We start from the raw sequence: 18,504 nt of genomic DNA, 5'->3' as shown, positions 1-18,504 counted from the left end.
ATGCTGGTCATTTATGAACATTTGAACATCTTGGCCACGTTCTGTTATAATCTCCACCCGGCACAGCCAGAAGAGGACTGGCCACCCCACATATGCTCTCTCTAATTCTCTCTTTCTTTCTCTCTCTCGGAGGACCTGAGCCCTAGGACCGTGCCCCAGGACTACCTGACATGATGGCTCCTTGCTGTCCCCAGTCCACCTGACTGTGCTGCTGCTCCAGTTTCAACTGTTCTGCCTTATTATTATTTGACCATGCTGGTCATTTATGAACATTTGAACATCTTGGTCATGTTCTGTTATAATCTCTACCCGGCACAGCCAGAAGAGGACTGGCCACCCCACATAGCCCGGTTCCTCTCTAGGTTTCTTCCTAGGTTTTGGCCTTTCTAGGGAGTTTTTCCTAGCCACCGTGCTTTTACACCTGCATTGTTTGCTGTTTGGGGTTTTAGGCTGGGTTTCTGTACAGCACTTTGAGATATCAGCTGATGTACGAAGGGCTATATAAATAAATTTGATTTGATTTGATTTGATTTTCTCTCCAGCCCAACACTTACTCCAGGAGCACAGCTCGTATCGCCTACGTCATATCTCTCCTTACTGGACGGGCTCGTGAGTGGGGCACGGCAATCTGGGAGGCGAGGGCTGAGTGTACTAACCAGTGTCAGGACTTTAAGGAGGAGATGATACGGGTTTTTGATCGTTCTGTTTTTGGGGAGGAAGCTTCCAGGGTCCTGTCTTCCATATGTCAAGGTAATCGATCCATAACAGATTACTCTATTGAGTTTCGCACTCTTGCCGCCTCCAGTGACTGGAACGAGCCGGCTTTGCTCGCTCGTTTTCTGGAGGGTCTCCGCGCAGAGGTAAAGGATGAGATTCTCTCCCGGGAGGTTCCTTCCAGCGTGGATTCCTTGATTGAACTCGCTATTCGCATAGAGCGACGGGTTGATCTTCGTCGCCGAGCTCGTGGAGAGGAGCTCGCGTTCTCCGTTGCCCCCCTCTCCGCATCACTACCATCTTCTGCCGCCGGCTCGGGTGCTGAGCCTATGCAGCTGGGGGGTATCCGCATCTCGAATAAGGAGAGGGAACGGAGAATCACCAACCGCCTCTGTCTCTATTGCGGTTCCGCTGGTCATTTTGTCACTTCATGTCCAGTAAAAGCCAGAGCTCATCAGTAAGCGTAGGGCTACTGGTGAGCGCTACTACTCTGGTCTCTCCTTCAAGATCCTGCACTACCTTGTCGGTCCATCTACGCTGGACCGGTTCGTCAGCTTCCTGCAGTGCCTTGATAGACTCTGGGGCGGAGGGCTGTTTTATGGACGAGACCTGGGCTCGGGAACATGACATTCCTCTCAGACAGTTAAGGGAGCCCACGGCCTTGTTCGCTTTGGATGGTAGTTCTCTCCCCAGGATTCAGCGTGAAACGCTACCTTTAACCCTCACTGTCTCTGGTAATCATAGCGAAACCATTTCTTTTAAAATTTTTCGTTCACCTTTTACACCTGTTGTTTTGGGCCATCCCTGGCTAGTTTGTCATAATCCTTCTATTAATTGGTCTAGTAATTCTATCCTCTCCTGGAACGTCTCTTGTCATGTGAAATGTTTAATGTCTGCTATCCCTCCTGTTTCCTCTGTCTCTTCTTCACAGGAGGAGCCTGGTGATTTGACGGGGGTGCCGGAGGAATATCACGATCTGCGCATGGTGTTCAGTAGGTCCAGGGCCACCTCTCTTCCTCCGCACCGGTCGTATGATTGTAGTATTGATCTCCTTCCGGGAACCACTCCCCCCCGGGGTAGACTATACTCTCTGTCGGCTCCCGAACGTAAGGCTCTCGAAGATTATTTGTCTGTAGTTCTCGATGCCGGTACCGTAGTCCCCTCCTCCTCTCCCGCCGGAGCGGGGTTTTTTTTTGTTAAGAAAAAGGACGGGTCCCTGCGCCCCTGCATAGATTATCGAGGGCTGAATGACATAACAGTTAAGAATCGTTATCCGCTCCCTCTTATGTCTTCAGCCTTCGAGATCCTGCAGGGAGCCAGTTTTTTCACTAAGTTGGACCTTCGTAACGCTTACCATCTCGTGCGCATCAGGGAGGGGGACTAGTGGAAAACGGCATTTAACACTCCGTTAAGGCACTTTGAATACCGGGTTCTTCCTTTCGGCCTCGCTAACGCTCCAGCTGTCTTTCAGGCATTAGTAAATGACGTCCTGAGAGACATGCTGAACATCTTTGTTTTCGTTTACCTTGACGATATCCTTAGTTTTTCACCGTCACTCCAGATTCATGTTCAGCATGTTCGACGTGTTCTCCAGCGCCTTTTAGAGAATTGTCTTTATGTGAAGGCTGAGAAGTGCACTTTTCATGCCTCCTCCGTCACATTTCTTGGTTCTGTTATTTCCGCTGAAGGCATTAAGATGGATCCCGCTAAGGTCCAAGCTGTCATTGATTGGCCCGTTCCTAAGTCACGTGTCGAGCTGCAGCGCTTTCTCGGCTTCGCGAATTTCTATCGTCGTTTCATCCGTAATTTTGGTCAGGTGGCAGCTCCTCTCACAGCCCTTACTTCTGTCAAGATGTGCTTTAAGTGGTCCGTTTCCGCCCAGGGAGCTTTTGATCTTCTCAAGAATCGTTTTACATCCCCACCTATCCTTGTTACACCTGACGTCTCTAGACAGTTCGTTGTCGAGGTTGACGTCTTTGTCAGAGGTGGGCGTGGGAGCCATTCTTTCTCAGCGCTCCCTCTGACGACAAGGTCCACCCTTGCGCGTATTTTTCTCATCGCCTGTCACCGTCGGAACGTAACTATGATGTGGGAAACCTGCGGTTCGCCATCCGCTTAGCCCAGGCGAATGGCGACAGTGGTTGAGGGGGCGACCCAGCTTTGTCGTTTGGACTGACCATAGGAACCTTGAGTACATCCGTCTGCCAAACGACTTAATGCGTCAGGCTCGTTGGGCGCTGTTTTTCGCTCGTTTCGAGTTGTCGTATTTCTTATCGTCCGGGCTCTAAGAACACCAAGCCTGATGCTTTATCTTCTCTTCAGTTCTTCAGTAGTCTCCACCGACCCCGAGGGGATTCTCCCTGAGGGGCGTGTTGTCGGGTTGACCGTCTGGGGAATTGAGAGGCTGTCATGCAGGTGAAAGAGGACCCAAAAGCGACTTAACAGAAACAGAGTTTATTCAAGTCCAAACAGGGAATAACAGAAATCCTCTAGTCTGTAGAGGGGAATAACAGGATTAGAAGCGGCCACAGACTGCAGGTCGCTCGGGTAGGCGCAGGCCGAGTTGACAGAGACACCTGCTCACACGCAGCATCTGATGAAGGCAAAAACACGACAGGACAGGGCGATACACAATCACAGCAAAAACACGACAGGACAGGGCTTCCGCAATCACAGCATGGTGAATACTAAACAAGGAACCGACGGGACAGGAACGGAACACAAAGGAATAAATAGGGACTCTAATCAGGGAAAGGATCGGGAACAGGTGTGGGAAGACTAAATGATGATTAGGGAATAGGAACAGCTGGGAGCACGAACGGAACGATAGAGAGAAGAGAGAGCGAGAGAGTGAAGAGGGAGGGGGAAAGAGAGGGATAGAAAGAGGGAAAGAACCAAATAAGACCAGCAGAGGGAAACGAATAGAATGGGGAGCACAGGGACAAGACATGATAATAAATGACAAACATGACAGTACCCCCCACTCACCGAGCGCCTCCTGGCGCACTCGAGGAGGAATCCTGGCGGCAACGGAGGAAATCATCGATGAGTGAACGGTCCAGCACGTTCCCGAGAGGAACCAACTCCTCTCCTCAGGACCGTAACCCTCCCAATCCACATGTCAGGTGACCCCGTCCCCGAGAACGCATGTCCATGATCTTATGTACCTTGTAAATAGGTGCGCTCTCTTCAGTGGGTCAAGGACGGGAGGGGGAGGGAAGACGAACGGGGGGCGAAGAAAGGGCTTAACACAGGAGACATGGAAGACAGGATGGACGCGACGAAGATGTCTCTGAAGAAGCAGTTCCACAGCGACAGGATTGACCCTGGGAGACACGGAACGGACTCTGAACCCTCAACTTACGAGAAGCTGTCGTGAGGAAGGTTGCTGGAAAGCCACACTCTCTGGCCGCAACAATACCTTGGACTCTTAATCCTGCGTTTATTGGCGGCTCTCACCGTCTGTGCCCTGTAACGGCAAAGTGCAGACCTCACCCTCCTCCCAGGTGCGCTCACAACGTTGGACAAACGCTGAGCGGAGGGAACGCTGGACTCGGCAAGCTGGGATGAGAACAGAGGAGGCTGGTAACCCAGACTACTCTGAAACGGAGATAACCCGGTAGCAGACGAAGGAAGCGACCAGAGCGTGGGGAGCTGTTGCCCAAGACGCAGGGTTTCTGAAAGAAAGGCTGCGTTTGGCAAATCGTCTGATTGGCCCTCCTGTTTGACCGTTAGACTGGGGATGAAACCCGGAAGAGAGACTGACGGACGCACCAATCAAACGACAGAACTCCCTCCAAAACTGTGACGTGAGTTTATGGCCTCTGTCTGAAACGGCTAACGGGAGGCCATGAATTCTGAATACATTCTCAATAATGATTTGTGCCGTCTCCTGTGGAAGGAAGTTTAGCGAGGGGAATGAAATGTGCCGCCTTAGAGAACCTATCGACAACCGTCCAGAATCACAGTCTTCCCCCAGACAAAGGCAGACCGGTAATGAAGTCTAAGGCAATGTGAGACCATGGTCGAGAAGGAATGGGAGCGGTCTGAGACGGCCGGCCCCAGGAGAGTGTACCCAGGTCTACCGCAGTCCGAACAAGCAGCCACGAAACCACGCTGTCACGCTCCTGAGTCCACCAAAAGCGCTGGCGAATAGACGCAAGAGTGCCTGGTCATTTATGACCAGCTAACTTGGCAGAGTGAGCCCACTGAAGAACAGCCAGACGAGTGGAAACAGGAACGAAAAGGAGGTTACTAGGACAAGCCCCACGCAGTGCGTGAGTGCTTGCTTAACCTGTCTTTCAATTCCCAGACTGTTAACCCGACAACACGCCCATAAGGAAGAATCCCCGGGATCAGTAGAAGCCACAGAAGAACTAAACAGACGGGATAAGGCATCAGGCTTGGTGTTCTTGCTACCCGACGGTAAGAAATCACAAACTTCAAACGTTCTGAAAAACAACGCCCAACGAGCTTGACGGGCATTAAGTCATTTGGCAGAACGGATGTACTCAAGGTTCTTATGGTCTGTCCAAACGACAAAGAGGAACTCGCCACCCCAACCACTGTCGCCATTCGCCTAGGGCTAGCGGATGGCGAGCAGTTCACGGTTTTGGCACATCATAGTTGCGCTCAGATGGCGACAGGCGATGAGAAAAATAAGCAAGGATGAACCTTTCGCTGACTGGAAGCGCTGGGATAGAATGGCTCCCACGCCTACTTTGAGATATCAACTGATGTAATGAATTGTCTAGTGACGTCAGGATAAATTTGATTTGAGCGGATAAAACGTTCTTTTAGAAGATCAAAAGCTCCCTGGAGCGGAACCGGACCACTTAAAACACGTCTTGACAGAAGTAAGAGCTGTGAGAGGGGCAGCAACTTGACCGAAATTACGAATGAAACGCCGATAGAAATTAGCGAAACCTAAAAGCGCTGCAACTCGACAGGACTTTAAGGAGGAGATACGTGACCTTGGGGACGGGCCAATCACTGACAGCTTGGTCCTTAGCGGAATCCATCTGAATGCCTTCAGCGGAAATAACGGAACCGAGAAAAGTAACGGAGGAGACATGAAAAGAGCACTTCTCAGCCTTTACGTGAGACAATTCTCTAAAAGGCGCTGTAGAACACGTTTTGCTGAACATGAATCTCGAGTGACGGAGAAAAATCAGGATATCGTCAAGATAGACAAAAACAAAAATGTTCAGCATGTCTCTCAGAACATCATTAACTAATGCCTGAAAAACAGCTGGCGCATTGGCGAGACCGAACGGCAGAACCCGGTACTCAAAATGCCCTAACGGAGTGTTAAACGCTCGTTTCCCTCCCCCCTCTCTGATGCGCACGAGATGGTAAGCGCAGCCGGTCCAACTTAGTAAAGCACCTGGCTCTGGGGAATCCGCATCTGATGACATAAGGGGGAAGCGGATAACGATTCTTAACCGTTATGTCATTCAGCCCTGCGATAATCCACGCAGGGGCGCAGAGTACCGTCCTTCTTCCAAAAAGAACCCCGCCCCGGCCGGAGAAGAAGAAGGCACTATGGTACCGGCGTCAAGAGACACAGACAAATAATCCTCGAGAGCCTTACGTTCGGGAGCCGACAGAGAGTATAGTCTACCTCGAGGAGGAGTGGTCCCCGGAAGGAGATCAATACTACAATCATACGACCGGTGAGGAGGAAGGGAGTTGGCTCGGGATGGACTGAAGACCGTGCGCAGATCATGATATTCCTCCGGCACTCCTGTCAAATCGCCTTGTTCCTCCTGAGAAGTAGGGACAGAAGAAACGGGAGGGATGGCAGACATTAAACACTTCACATGACAAGAAACGTTCCAGGATAGGATAGAATTACTAGACCAATTAATAGAAGGATTATGACATACTAGCCAGGGATGACCCAAAACAACAGGTGTAAACGGTGAACGGAAAATCAAAAAAGAAATAGTCTCACTGTGGTTACCAGATACTGTGAGGGTTAAAGGTAGTGTCTCAAATCTGATACTGGGAAGATGACTACCATCTAAGGCATGTGAACATGGGCGTAGGCTTCTCCTAACTCTCTGAAAGGAATGTCATGTTTCCGAACCCATGCTTTGACGGAAACAACCCTCAGCCCCAGAGTCTATCAAGGCACTACATGTAGTGTTCAGAACCGGTCCAGCGGATGGACCGACAAAGTAGTACAGGATTTTGATGGAGAGACTTGAGTATTGCGCCACCTGTAGCCCTCCGCTTACAGATGAGCTCTGGCTTTTACTGGACATGAATTAACAAAATGTCCAGCAACTCCGCAATAGAGGCACAGGCGGTTGGTGATCCTCCGTTCCCTCTCCTTAGTCGAGATGCGAATCCCTCCCAGCTGCATGGGCTCAGTCTCAAAGCCAGAGGAGGGAGATGGTTGCGCCCGGAGCAGGGAAACACCGTTGATGCGAGCTCTCTTCCACGAGCCCGGTGACGAAGATCTACCCGTCGTTCTATGCGGATGGCGAGAGCAATCAAAGAGTCCACATCTGAAGGAACCTCCCGGGAGAGAATCTCATCCTTAACCACTGCGTGAGTCCCTCCAGAAAACGAGCGAGCAGCGCCGGCTCGTTCCACTCACTAGAGGCAGCAAGAGTGCGAAACTCAATAGAATAATCCGTTATGGACCGTTCCCTTGGCATAAGGAAGCCAGGGCCCTAGAAGCCTCCCACCAAAAATGAACGGTCAAAACCCTGAATCATCTCCTCTTTAAAGTTCTGGAACTTGTTAGAGCAATCAGCCCTTGCCTCCCAGATAGCTGTGCCCCATTCTCGTTCCCGGCCAGTAAGGAGTGAAATGACGTGTTCCCGAGCTCTCTCTTAGAGTATGTGTTGGGTTGGAGAGAGAACACAATCTCACACTGCGTGAGAAAGGAGCGGCACTCAGTGGGCTGCCCGGAGTAGCAAGGTGGGTTATTAACCCTAGGTTCTGGAGGCTCGGCAGGCCAGGAAGTAACAGGTGGCACGAGACGTAGACTCTGGAACTGTCCAGAGAGGTCGGAAACCTGAGCGGCCAGGTTCTCCACGGCATGGCGAGCAGCAGACAATTCCTGCTCGTGTCTGCCGAGCATGGCTCCTTGGATCTCGACGGCAGTGTAACGAGCGTCTGAAGTCGCTGGGTCCATTCCTTGGTCGGTTCCTTCTGTCATGCAGGTGAAAGAGGACCCAAAAGCTTTGACTTAACAGAAACAGAGTTTATTCAAGTCCAAACAGGGAATAACAGAAATCCTCTAGTCTGTAGAGGGGAATAACAGGAGAAGCGGCCACAGACTGCAGGTCGCGTGGGAGGCGCAGGCCGTTTGACAGAGACACCTGCTCACACGCAGCATCTGATGAAGGCAAAAACACGACAGGACAGGGCGATACACAATCACAGCAAAACACGACAGGACAGGGCGAAACGCAATCACAGCATTGAATACTAAACAAGGAACCGACGGGACAGGAACGGAACACAAAGGAATAAATAGGGACTCTAATCAGGGGAAAGGATCGGGAACAGGTGTGGGAAGACTAAATGATGATTAGGGGAATAGGAACAGCTGGGAGCACGAACGGAACGATAGAGAGAAGAGAGAGCGAGAGAGTGAGAGAGGGAGGGGGAGAGAGAGGGATAGAAAGAGGGAAAGAACCAAATAAGACCAGCAGAGGGAAACGAATAGAATGGGGAGCACAGGGACAAGACATGATAATAAATGACAAACATGACAGAGGCAGGTAAAGCAAGCACTCACTCACACTCCGTCGCCGCGCGCTTGTCCTAGGAACCTTCTTTTCGTTCCCGTTCCTACTCGTCTGGCCGTTCTTCAGTGGGCTCACTCTGCCAAGTTAGCCGGCCACCCCGGCGTTCGGGGTACGCTTGCTTCCATCCGCCAGCGTTTTTGGTGGCCCACTCGGGATCGTGACACTCGTCGTTTCGTGGCTGCTTGTTCGGTCTGCGCGCAGACTAAGTCCGGTAACTCCCCTCCTGCCGGCCGTCTCAGACCGCTTCCCATTCCCTCTCGACCGTGGTCTCACATCGCCTTAGATTTTATCACCGGACTGCCTTCGTCAGCGGGGAAGACTGTTATTCTTACGGTTGTCGACAGGTTCTCTAAGGCGGCTCATTTTATTCCCCTCGCTAAGCTCCCTCCTGCTAAAGAAACGGCACAAATCATCATCGAGAATGTTTTCAGAATTCATGGCCTTCCGTCAGACGTCGTTTCGGACAGGGGTCCGCAATTCACGTCTCAATTTTGGAGGGAGTTTTGCCGTTTGATTGGGGCTTCCGTCAGTCTCTCTTCCGGCTTTCACCCCCAGTCTAACGGTCAAGCAGAACGGGCCAATCAGACTATTGGTCGCATCTTACGCAGTCTTTCTTTTCGAAACCCTGCGTTTTGGTCAGAACAGCTCCCCTGGGCAGAATACGCCCACAACTCGCTTCCTTCGTCTGCGACCGGGCTATCTCCTTTTCAGAGTAGCCTCGGGTACCAGCCTCCGCTGTTCTCGTCTCAGCTCGCCGAGTCCAGCGTCCCCTCCGCTCAGGCTTTTGTCCAACGTTGTGAGCGCACCTGGAAGAGGGTCAGGTCTGCACTTTGCCGTTATAGGGCGCAGACTGTGAGAGCCGCTAATAAGCGTAGAACTAAGAGTCCTAGATATTGTCGCGGTCAGAGAGTATGGCTCTCCACTCAAAACCTTCCCCTTAAGACAGCTTCTCGCAAGTTGACCCCGCGGTTCATTGGTCCGTTCCGTATTTCGCAGATCATTAATCCTGTCGCAGTGCGACTTCTTCTTCCGCGATATCTTCGTCGCGTCCACCCTGTCTTCCATGTCTCCTGTGTTAAGCCCGTCCTTCGCGCCCCCACTCGTCTCCCCCCCCCCCATCCTTGTCGAGAGTGCACCTATCTACAGGGTCCGTAAGATTTTGGACATGCTTCCTCGGGGCCGTAGTCATCAGTACCTAGTGGATTGGGAGGGGTACGGTCCTGAGGAAAGGAGTTGGGTTCCCTCTCGGGACGTGCTGGACCATTCGCTGATCGATGATTTCCTCCGTTGCCGCCAGGTTTCCTCCTCGAGTGCGCCAGGAGGCGCTCGGTGAGTGGGGGGGGTACTGTCATGTATTGTCATATTATGTCTTGTTCCTGTTCTTTCTCTTCACTCCGTCTCCCTCTGCTGGTCGTATTAGGTTACCTTCTCTTCCTCTCCTTCCCCCAGCTGTTCCTCATCTTCTCTAACTACCTCGTTCACCCTTTTCCCACCTGTTCCTTTTTTCCCTCTGATTAGGTCTCTATTTCTCTCTCTGTTCCTGCTTCTGTCTTTGTCAGATTCTCGTTTGAGTTTCTCATGCCAGAACCAAACTATCATCTCGTTTGCTTCACCCTTGTCCCGTCCTGTCGGAATCTGCCTGTTCATCTGATGCTACGTGTGATCAGGTACCTCTGTCCTCTACGACCCGCGCCTACCCAGAGAGACCAGCAGTCTGTCGCCGCTAACCCAGCTATTCTCCTCTGCTGCTAAGAAGGGGACTCTTCTGTAATATCAGAAAGACTTTATGATTCATTTGTCGCCCTCTCTGCGGGTTGTCTATTTTGCCATTATATACATCCGAAGAGGATCTATGTCTTCCCTGTGTTTTGACATTAAAGGACTCTGTATTTGTTAAACCGCTTTTGGGTCCTCACTCACGTGCACAACAGTATATGTAATTATATGCTCACCCTCCTTCTCTCCCTATAACAATATTTAATGAAGACAAGAAACCGATTGGGAGTGCTTCTTGATTTTACAATCTAAAGTCTGAATCCTCCACAGGCTTTTCTGGCTGAGAGCGATAACAAATACATGAACTGTGGTCTATCTACAGTAAGTGATGATTAATTATGCTATTTGATAGTCAAATAAAATGTGCCATTGGGTATTATAAACCACAGGGCATTTACAGGAAAAAGGGGTTGTTTCATAGAACATGATTAATCTGGATTGTACACAATAAAAAATATATATATTTAATTTTAAAATAATTGTCTCATATCATATAAAAAGAAAACCAAGTAGTGAGCTAATAACGGCTTTATATTGCTGTCTAATTTCTCAGGGCAAGCCCTGTCCATGACCACTGCACTGTGTGAGGTTACCAGCACTTCTCCATTGAAAAACGACAGCTGATCCCTCTATGGACATTTTATCCCCCCCCCCCAACGGACAATTACCCTGCCCACACCAAATGAACAATTATATTTATCATTGTCACATTGTAGACATGTATACTGAATAATAATAATAATAATAATAATAATTTGTATTTTTGTATTGTTTCATTCATACCTGCACTGCTGGAGCTTGGAGCGTAAGAATTTCACTGTACACTGCAACTACATCTGTGCATGTGACAAAAGAGGGGGGGGGTGAAGTAATATTAAACATCCACCTCATGGAGCAACAAGAGTACTGACCGACCTTCAAGTCCTTTCAACTGGGGTGAACATTCCTGCTTCTACTATGACTGTCCGTCTCTGTCTGTCCCTTCAGGGCATTTCTCACAGAATTACAATAAGTTCAAATTAGTTCAAAACTGGTGTTTGTTTCCGTTCCGTCCCGCTGCCTCGGCCACACAGTAGGGCACTATGCCCACAGTGGCCAGGGGCACAGTGGCACTCTTACAGAAGGACAGCAGGTAGAACAGAGCCCTGGTGTGGGCTGGTGGCCTGAATGAGTCTAGTAGGTGGAGCAGAAGCAGTGTGGCGCCCACACATGCCAGCCTGTAGGTGGCGCCACCGTCAACTCTCCGGGCCTCGGCGTAGAGGGGCGAGTGCAAGCCCAAGCCCAAGCCCAGGCCTAACAGAGTGCCGGTGTTGCGCAGGAGGCTGGCGAAGGGTGTAGTGTCTATGTGGACCCATTGGGGCCGCTGGCACCAGCGCTGGACCTTGTCCAGGGTCCAGAGCAGGTCCACCCCCAGGCCCCTGAGGACCAGGTAAAGGCCCACAGCGAAGGAGAGCAGGGAGAGGGTGGTGTAGACGTAGCGCCTCAGGCTAGCCCTGCAGATCCACTGGACCCGGTCAAAGGTCTCCGCCACTAGGATGCCTAGGAAAACGGACAGGCTTGTCAAAAAAACACCTAACAAAGGCGCCAGGCACCTACTACCATACCTTGTTCAAAGACACCTAAATATTTTGTCTTGCCCATTTACCCTCTGAATGGCACACACACAATCCATGTCTCAATTGTATCAAGGCTTAAAAATCCTTCTTTAACCTGTCTCCTCCTCTTCATCTATACTGATTGACGTGCATTTAACAAGTGACATCAGTAAGGGATCATAGCTTTCAGCTGGATTCACCTGGTCAGTCTAAGTCATGTAAAGAGCAGGTGTTCTTAATGTTTTGTACACTCAGTGTATATCTGAAAGGTTTGTATTTGTAGATACTCTTCCTGGGGTCCAGTAAAATGAAGGCAGTTGTACAATTTTAAAAACATCACAATACATTGAGTGTGTGCCCTCAGTGTGCTCCCAGGCCACTACTCTACTAGCACATATCTACAACACAACATCTATGTCTGTGTGTGTGGGTATAGATTTAGTTTTTAGTTTAGTTTATTTTATTTTTACAGGGACAGTGCACATTAATCAACGTTTCAGTAAAAGTGCCGGTTTTAGCCAGCCGGCTAATTTTCAACCGCAGTCCCTGGGCAGGTTATTAAAAAAATTACAATATAGACAATAGCACCATAGAACAAGCAAGACATAGCAACATAGGACAAGCAAGACATAGCAAACAGACAGAGCAACATAGAACAAAAAGCAGCAAAACAAAATTCATAAAAGCAACAAAGTGTTTCCACACCTCACAAGCTACAGACAACAGACAACATGGAAAGCGGCAACACACAGCTAGGGACCATGTTCACAAATCTGATTGACCTTTAGCCAGGTCTTCAAGCATTTTGTGAAAGTGTGATATGTGGTGCAGTTATGTGTGTCTGATGGCAGTGTATTCCAGACATGGGAAGCTCTCACAGAGAATGCAGATTTACTAAAGGTGATTTTCCTTAGGGGAACTATACAGTCACCTCTCATGGCAGACCTTGTGGATCTGCTGCCATATGTCTGGGTTTTCTGTTTAACAAAAATATTGAGTGGAGGGGGAGCCAGGCCATTAAGGATCTTGAATAAAAGACATGCGTCGGTGTATTGCACAAGATTTTCCCAACTCAAGAACTCATGCTTTCTAAGAATGTGACAATGATGATGGCTATTGGGCTTCCTATCAAGCACTTTGAGAGCCTGTTTGTAGACAGACTGAATAGGTTTTAATGTTGTACAGCAAGCTTGGGCCCAACTAGTCAAGCAGTATGTTAAGTGGGGGAGTATCATAGAATTGAAGTACAGTTTTGCTACCTCTGTAGTCAAACAATTTCGTATAAATCGTAAATTAGCTAGGTTGAATTTGGTTATTTGAATTACCTTTTTCACATGCTTTTTAAAAGAGAGGTTGGAATCAAGTATGATGCCAAGGTACTTAAAATCGGATACCACCTGGAGCTTCTCCCCTGACACATAGACATCTGGCTCAGTAGCATCTGTTGCCCTCTTTGTGAAGAACATGCAAACAGTTTTTTTTCACATTGAGATGCAAACACGAGTCACTGAGCCACTTTGTAACCTGGACCATTACAGTAGTGAGTTCTTGTGCAGCTTGTTGGTTGCTCTTTGCATGCACATATATCACTGTATCATCTGCATACATTTGAACTTCAGACCCAGTACAGACAGAAGGCAGATCATTAATGTACAGGCTGAACAGGAGGGGCCCCAGTATTGACCCTTGGGGCACGCCCACATCATAGCTACGAGTGGGCGACAGCTCATTGCTCACTCTGCCACACTGAGTTCTGCCTTCAAGGTATGATTTCATCCATCTCAAGGCATCAGGGGAAAAGTTGAACTTGGACAATTTTGTGATGAGAATCTCATGATTAACAGTATCAAAAGCCTTCCTTAGGTCCAGAAACACAGCCCCAACAGCACCCCCTTTGTCCATCTTGGACTTCACATTTTCCAGAAGAAAGCAGTTGGCCGTTTCTGTGGAGTGTTTCGCTCCGAAGCCAAACTGCATGGAGTGTAATGTGAAGGGGCTGTTGTTGAGGTGGGCAATCAGTTGTTCTGCTACACACTTTTCAACAACCTTTGACACCACAGGTAGTATACTAATGGGCCTGTAGTTAATCACGTCAGCAGGGTCGCCTGATTTAAAGATGGCCGTTATTATGGCCGACTTCCATACTCTTGGAAACACACCGAGACCAATAGATGTGTTGGTGACCTTAGTAATGGGGCCAATGAGTGACTCTTTGTAGTTTTTAAGAAAGGTAGAGTCCATCCCAAACACATCTTTGGCTTTAGAGTTCTTTAGTGAGCTAATCACCTTGTTCACCTTTGACTCAGAAACCTCCCTTATGATGAAGACAGGTTGAGTGTCATTCACTAGCACTGAGCCCAAGAAATCAGTGGAGGGGTTCTGTGTCAGTAACCTGACAGAGTCAATAAAGTAGGAATTGAAGGCTGTTGCTATTTCAACTGCATCCTGTGTTAGATTGTTATTCACCATGATTTCTAGTCTTTTTGCAGTGTTACTATGGTCTTTCCCTGTTAACTTTTTTAGATTCTCCCATATCAATCTAGAATTTCCCTTTGCTTCACCAATTATGTTAATAAAAAAGTTTGCCTTGGCCTGTCTGATTTCTTTTATCAACTTATTTCTCAACATGGTAAACCTACGTCTGTCATGCTCTAATTTAGATTTTAGGGCTATTTTTAGAGCATAATCTCGTTCTTTCATCAATTTCCAGATTTCTCCATTTGGGCCAAGGAAGAGTGCTCTTTTGGCCAGGTTTGGATTTGATTTTCTTTAGGAAGCCATTTATTGTAGTCTGGATTGTGGATAGAAAAACCTGACTATCAGCTTCCACGTCTGTATAGGACAAGAGATCATTCCAGTTTATTCCCTTAATTGCTTTTTCAAAATAGTTTAATTCACTCTTAGGTATTCTGAGTTGATCCGGCTTTCTAACAGTAGAGAGGTTAAACCTGCTCTTAGACAACTTTCTGGCTATAAGTGTCAGATTATGATCAGACAGCCCAGTAACCATATTGAATGATTTATCACTCTCTCTGGTTTATTACTGAACACCAAATCAATCTGTGTTTTAGAGCAACAAGTCACCCTGGTTGGCCCTTTAACTAGCTGTGTAAGGTCAAAGGTATTAGTGATCCGTTTGAGCGTTTTCCTACAACACTTGTCTTCATAATTAATGTTAAAATCTCCCATTAAGATGACCTCTTTCCCAAAATCACATTCCCTAAGCATAGTATTAAACTGATCAAAAAACACACTTTTGGTGGAAGGTGGCCTATACATTCCAATGTGGGTAAAAGACATTTGGGGAGACAGTGTAACGTTCAGGCCGATACATTCTAGTTCATTATCACATGACCACTCAATTTGTTTACATCGGATATGTTCTTTAATGTAAATCATCACACCCCCTCCTCTTCCTTCAATCCTGTCTCTCCTGAAAACATTGTATCCAGTCACAATCAAAGCAGCATATGGAGAGTGTTTATGGAGCCATGTCTCTGAGAGGCAGAGAAAGTCAAGGTTGGAGTCTGTGAGTAGATGTTGAATTTGATCACTTTTTGGAATGACACTACGAATGTTCAAGTGCCCCCCTAGTAGTCCCTTGGGCTTAGCTCGTGGGTCCCAGATGACTCGAGAGTGATTGACACATTGAAAAAAGTTAAAATTTTCTGTGTTTTCTGACGGCTGGGTATAGTGCATATGTTATCATGTGTGTATGCATAAACAACATATATGGCATAAACTACATTGATGGCAGAAGTTACACCAAGCCTATCAGTGTTCAAAGCAGGGCTATTACCATATTGCTTATCCAGAACTGAAAGAAGGGCAGACAGGGTAGGGTGTAGGGTTTGATTTAGAATTCAGTATAAGAGTTGGGGCTCTCCACTGACCTGTGATGACCCCAGCGACAACCTGGTGAGGGAAGTGGGCAGCGATGAAAACCCTGGAGAGACAGACACACACCTGCACACACCAGAAGACAACCCACATGGTCCCGCGGTCACACCTGACACACACACACACACGCAGGGAAGGACACACAGTCAACTACTTTGCAGAGTTGGATCATTCAATCTAGATAATTGTGTCTCGCAGATAAACTCTGATAAACAACATAGAATTGGTCCTCTTACCAGTTCTTGATGTGACCCCCATGTTCCTTGAGGAGGATGGCGAGGAGTGATGAGATCAGAGCGTAGTTGTCATGCAGGTGATAGAGGACCCAAAAGCGACTTAACAGAAACAGAGTTTATTCAAGTCCAAACAGGGAATAACAGAAATCCTCTAGACTGTAGAGGGGAATAACAAGAGAAGCGGTACAGACTGCAGGTCGCCGGGTAGGCGCAGGCCGTAGTAGACAGAGACACCTGCTCACACGCAGCATCTGATGAAGGCAAAAAACACGACAGGACAGGGCGAAACACAATCACAGCATGGTGAATACAAAACAAGGAACCGACGGGACAGGAACGGAACACAAAGGAATAAATAGGGACTCTAATCAGGGGAAAGGATCGGGAACAGGTGTGGGAAGACTAAATGATGATTAGGGGAATAGGAACAGCTGGGAGCAGGAACGGAACGACAGAGAGAAGAGAGAGCGAGAGAGTAAGAGGGGGAGGGGGAGAGAGAGGGATAGAAAGGGGGAAAGAACCCAATAAGACCAGCAGAGGGAAACGAACAGAATGGGGAGCACAGGGACAAGACATGATAATAAATGACAAACATGACAGTAGTAAACCCCTGCAGCACTCATGGCATGACCCGACGGACTTCCTGTGAGAGGAGAACTGCTGTCAAGTACAGTTTTGCTTGAAAAAAAATTGCCAACTGAATGGAATCGAACTGCACTCTATACTCTTCTGTAAACTGGTAATCTCTGTATATCCGTCACAAAACCCACTGGTTGATGCTTATTTATTAAACCCTCTTAGGCCTCACTCCTCCCAATCTGAGATATCTACTGCAGCCCTCATCCACCACATACAACACCCAGTCTGCCAGTCACATTCTGTTAAAGGTCCCCAAAGCGCAAACATCCCTGGGTCGCTCGTCTTTTCAGTTTATGGCAGCTAGCGACTGGAACGAGCTGCAACAAACACTCAAAACTGGACAGTTTTATTTCAATCTCTTCATTCAAAGACTCAATAATGGACACTCTTACTGACAGTTGTGGCTGCTTTGTGTGATGTATTGTTGTCTCTACCTTCTTGCCCTTTGTGCTGTTGCCTGTGCCCAATAATGTTTGTACCCTGTTTTGTGCTGCTACCATGTTGTGTTGCTACCATGTGTTGCTTTCATGCTATGTTGTCTTAGGTCTCTCTGTATGTAGTGTTGTGTTTTCTCTCTTGTCATGATGTGTGTTTTGTCCTATATTTGTATTTAATTTATTTTTATTTCTGATCCCCGTCCCCGCAGGTGGTCTTTTACCTTTTGGGAGGCCATCATTGTAAATAAGAATTTGTTCTTAACTGACTTGCCTAGTTAAATGAAGGCTAAATAAAAACATTTAAAAAATAATGGAATTTAATTCATTTGAGTTGAAAATACTGCATGGATTCTCCAGAAAGGAAAGTGGTTCTGCTACCAGCAACAGACAAACAGACTCACCTGGACTAGTCTCACAGGTCATAGGGAACTGCCCAATTTGTGGTGCTGATGAGTTGCCATAATAAGGAGTCTCTTGAACCCACCAATAGGGACGCTCGCCAAACAGGATCCTGTGTAGACATGAGAGAGTAATATATAATGCATCACATATTGAATCCTCCTCTGTCTGGCAACATACGCACTGGAGGGATCATCTGTTAGATCGTTCTCATAGCATAGTTAAAACATTCGGAACCTGCAGTATTTTCATCCTGGAAATATACATATTATATTGTTATTCTTTATCTTAGCATCTGAGCATTGTGATTAGTATTAGTATTGGTAGTCACCTACCATTTGAAGATAAGGTTGAGCCAGTCTCCCACCACAGCCACCCAGACCAGCTTGATCCCCACTGATTCCCGCAGGTGGAAACACACAGGGAAGAAAACAAAGAAGGTGTTCCGCAGGTCAGCTGCCATGGAAACAAACAGGAACCAGCTCTGAGTGTCCCTGTCGTGAGTCTGGAGGTATCGTGTGGTGCTAACCCCATAGGTGTGGACGGTGTCCAAGGCTGCTCTCTAGTTCACTGTATCTGACAGTCACACTAACGTTAAGAACAGTCTTCGACAACTAGTCTATAGCTGCTGCTGTGTCTGATATCCTACATCAGAAGAGCAGAGGTGTCTACTGAGATGCCCGCTGGCAGTACCATAGTTCTGTGTGTATTGTCTGATAAAGTCAAGAAGTAGTGGTGTGAGGTCTCTGTGCAGCCCTTGTAGTGTGTGCTGCTTGTCTTTCCAGTGCACGCCTGTCACCACTGCTATCCCTTTTATACCCTGTGTGAACACCTGGTCACTCCACCACGCCTGATCTTTGAACTGGAGAGAGTGGGGAGGGAAAAGAACTGGACAAACGTTACATCATGACCGACTGCACTGCAGCCAGCTGGTCAGTGCATCACCATGGGGACTACCTGTGGTGTGGTATTGCCGGAAGACACCCCCCCCCCCCCCACACACACACGCACGTACACACACACACGAGTGGCGGGCTGG

General features: G+C 48.1%; 1 protein-coding gene across 1 annotated transcript; it reads right to left on the bottom strand.

Moving 5' to 3' along the window:
• Positions 1-11,025: 11,025 nt before the first annotated feature.
• Positions 11,026-18,161, bottom strand: LOC123999065 (glucose-6-phosphatase catalytic subunit 1-like). Its single transcript, XM_046304426.1, has 7 exons — positions 18,138-18,161; positions 17,801-18,027; positions 17,468-17,577; positions 16,595-16,633; positions 15,991-16,057; positions 15,748-15,863; positions 11,026-11,798 (listed from the first exon to the last, which is right to left on the bottom strand). The coding sequence occupies exons 1-7, from the start codon at positions 18,159-18,161 to the stop codon at positions 11,284-11,286; spliced, it is 1,098 nt and encodes a 365-aa protein (XP_046160382.1). The 3' UTR covers positions 11,026-11,283.
• Positions 18,162-18,504: the final 343 nt, after the last annotated feature.

Source organism: Oncorhynchus gorbuscha, linkage group LG16, assembly GCF_021184085.1.
Source record: "Oncorhynchus gorbuscha isolate QuinsamMale2020 ecotype Even-year linkage group LG16, OgorEven_v1.0, whole genome shotgun sequence".
In the NCBI taxonomy this organism is placed as follows: domain Eukaryota; kingdom Metazoa; phylum Chordata; class Actinopteri; order Salmoniformes; family Salmonidae; genus Oncorhynchus; species Oncorhynchus gorbuscha.
This window is presented reverse-complemented; position numbering and strand designations above follow the sequence as displayed.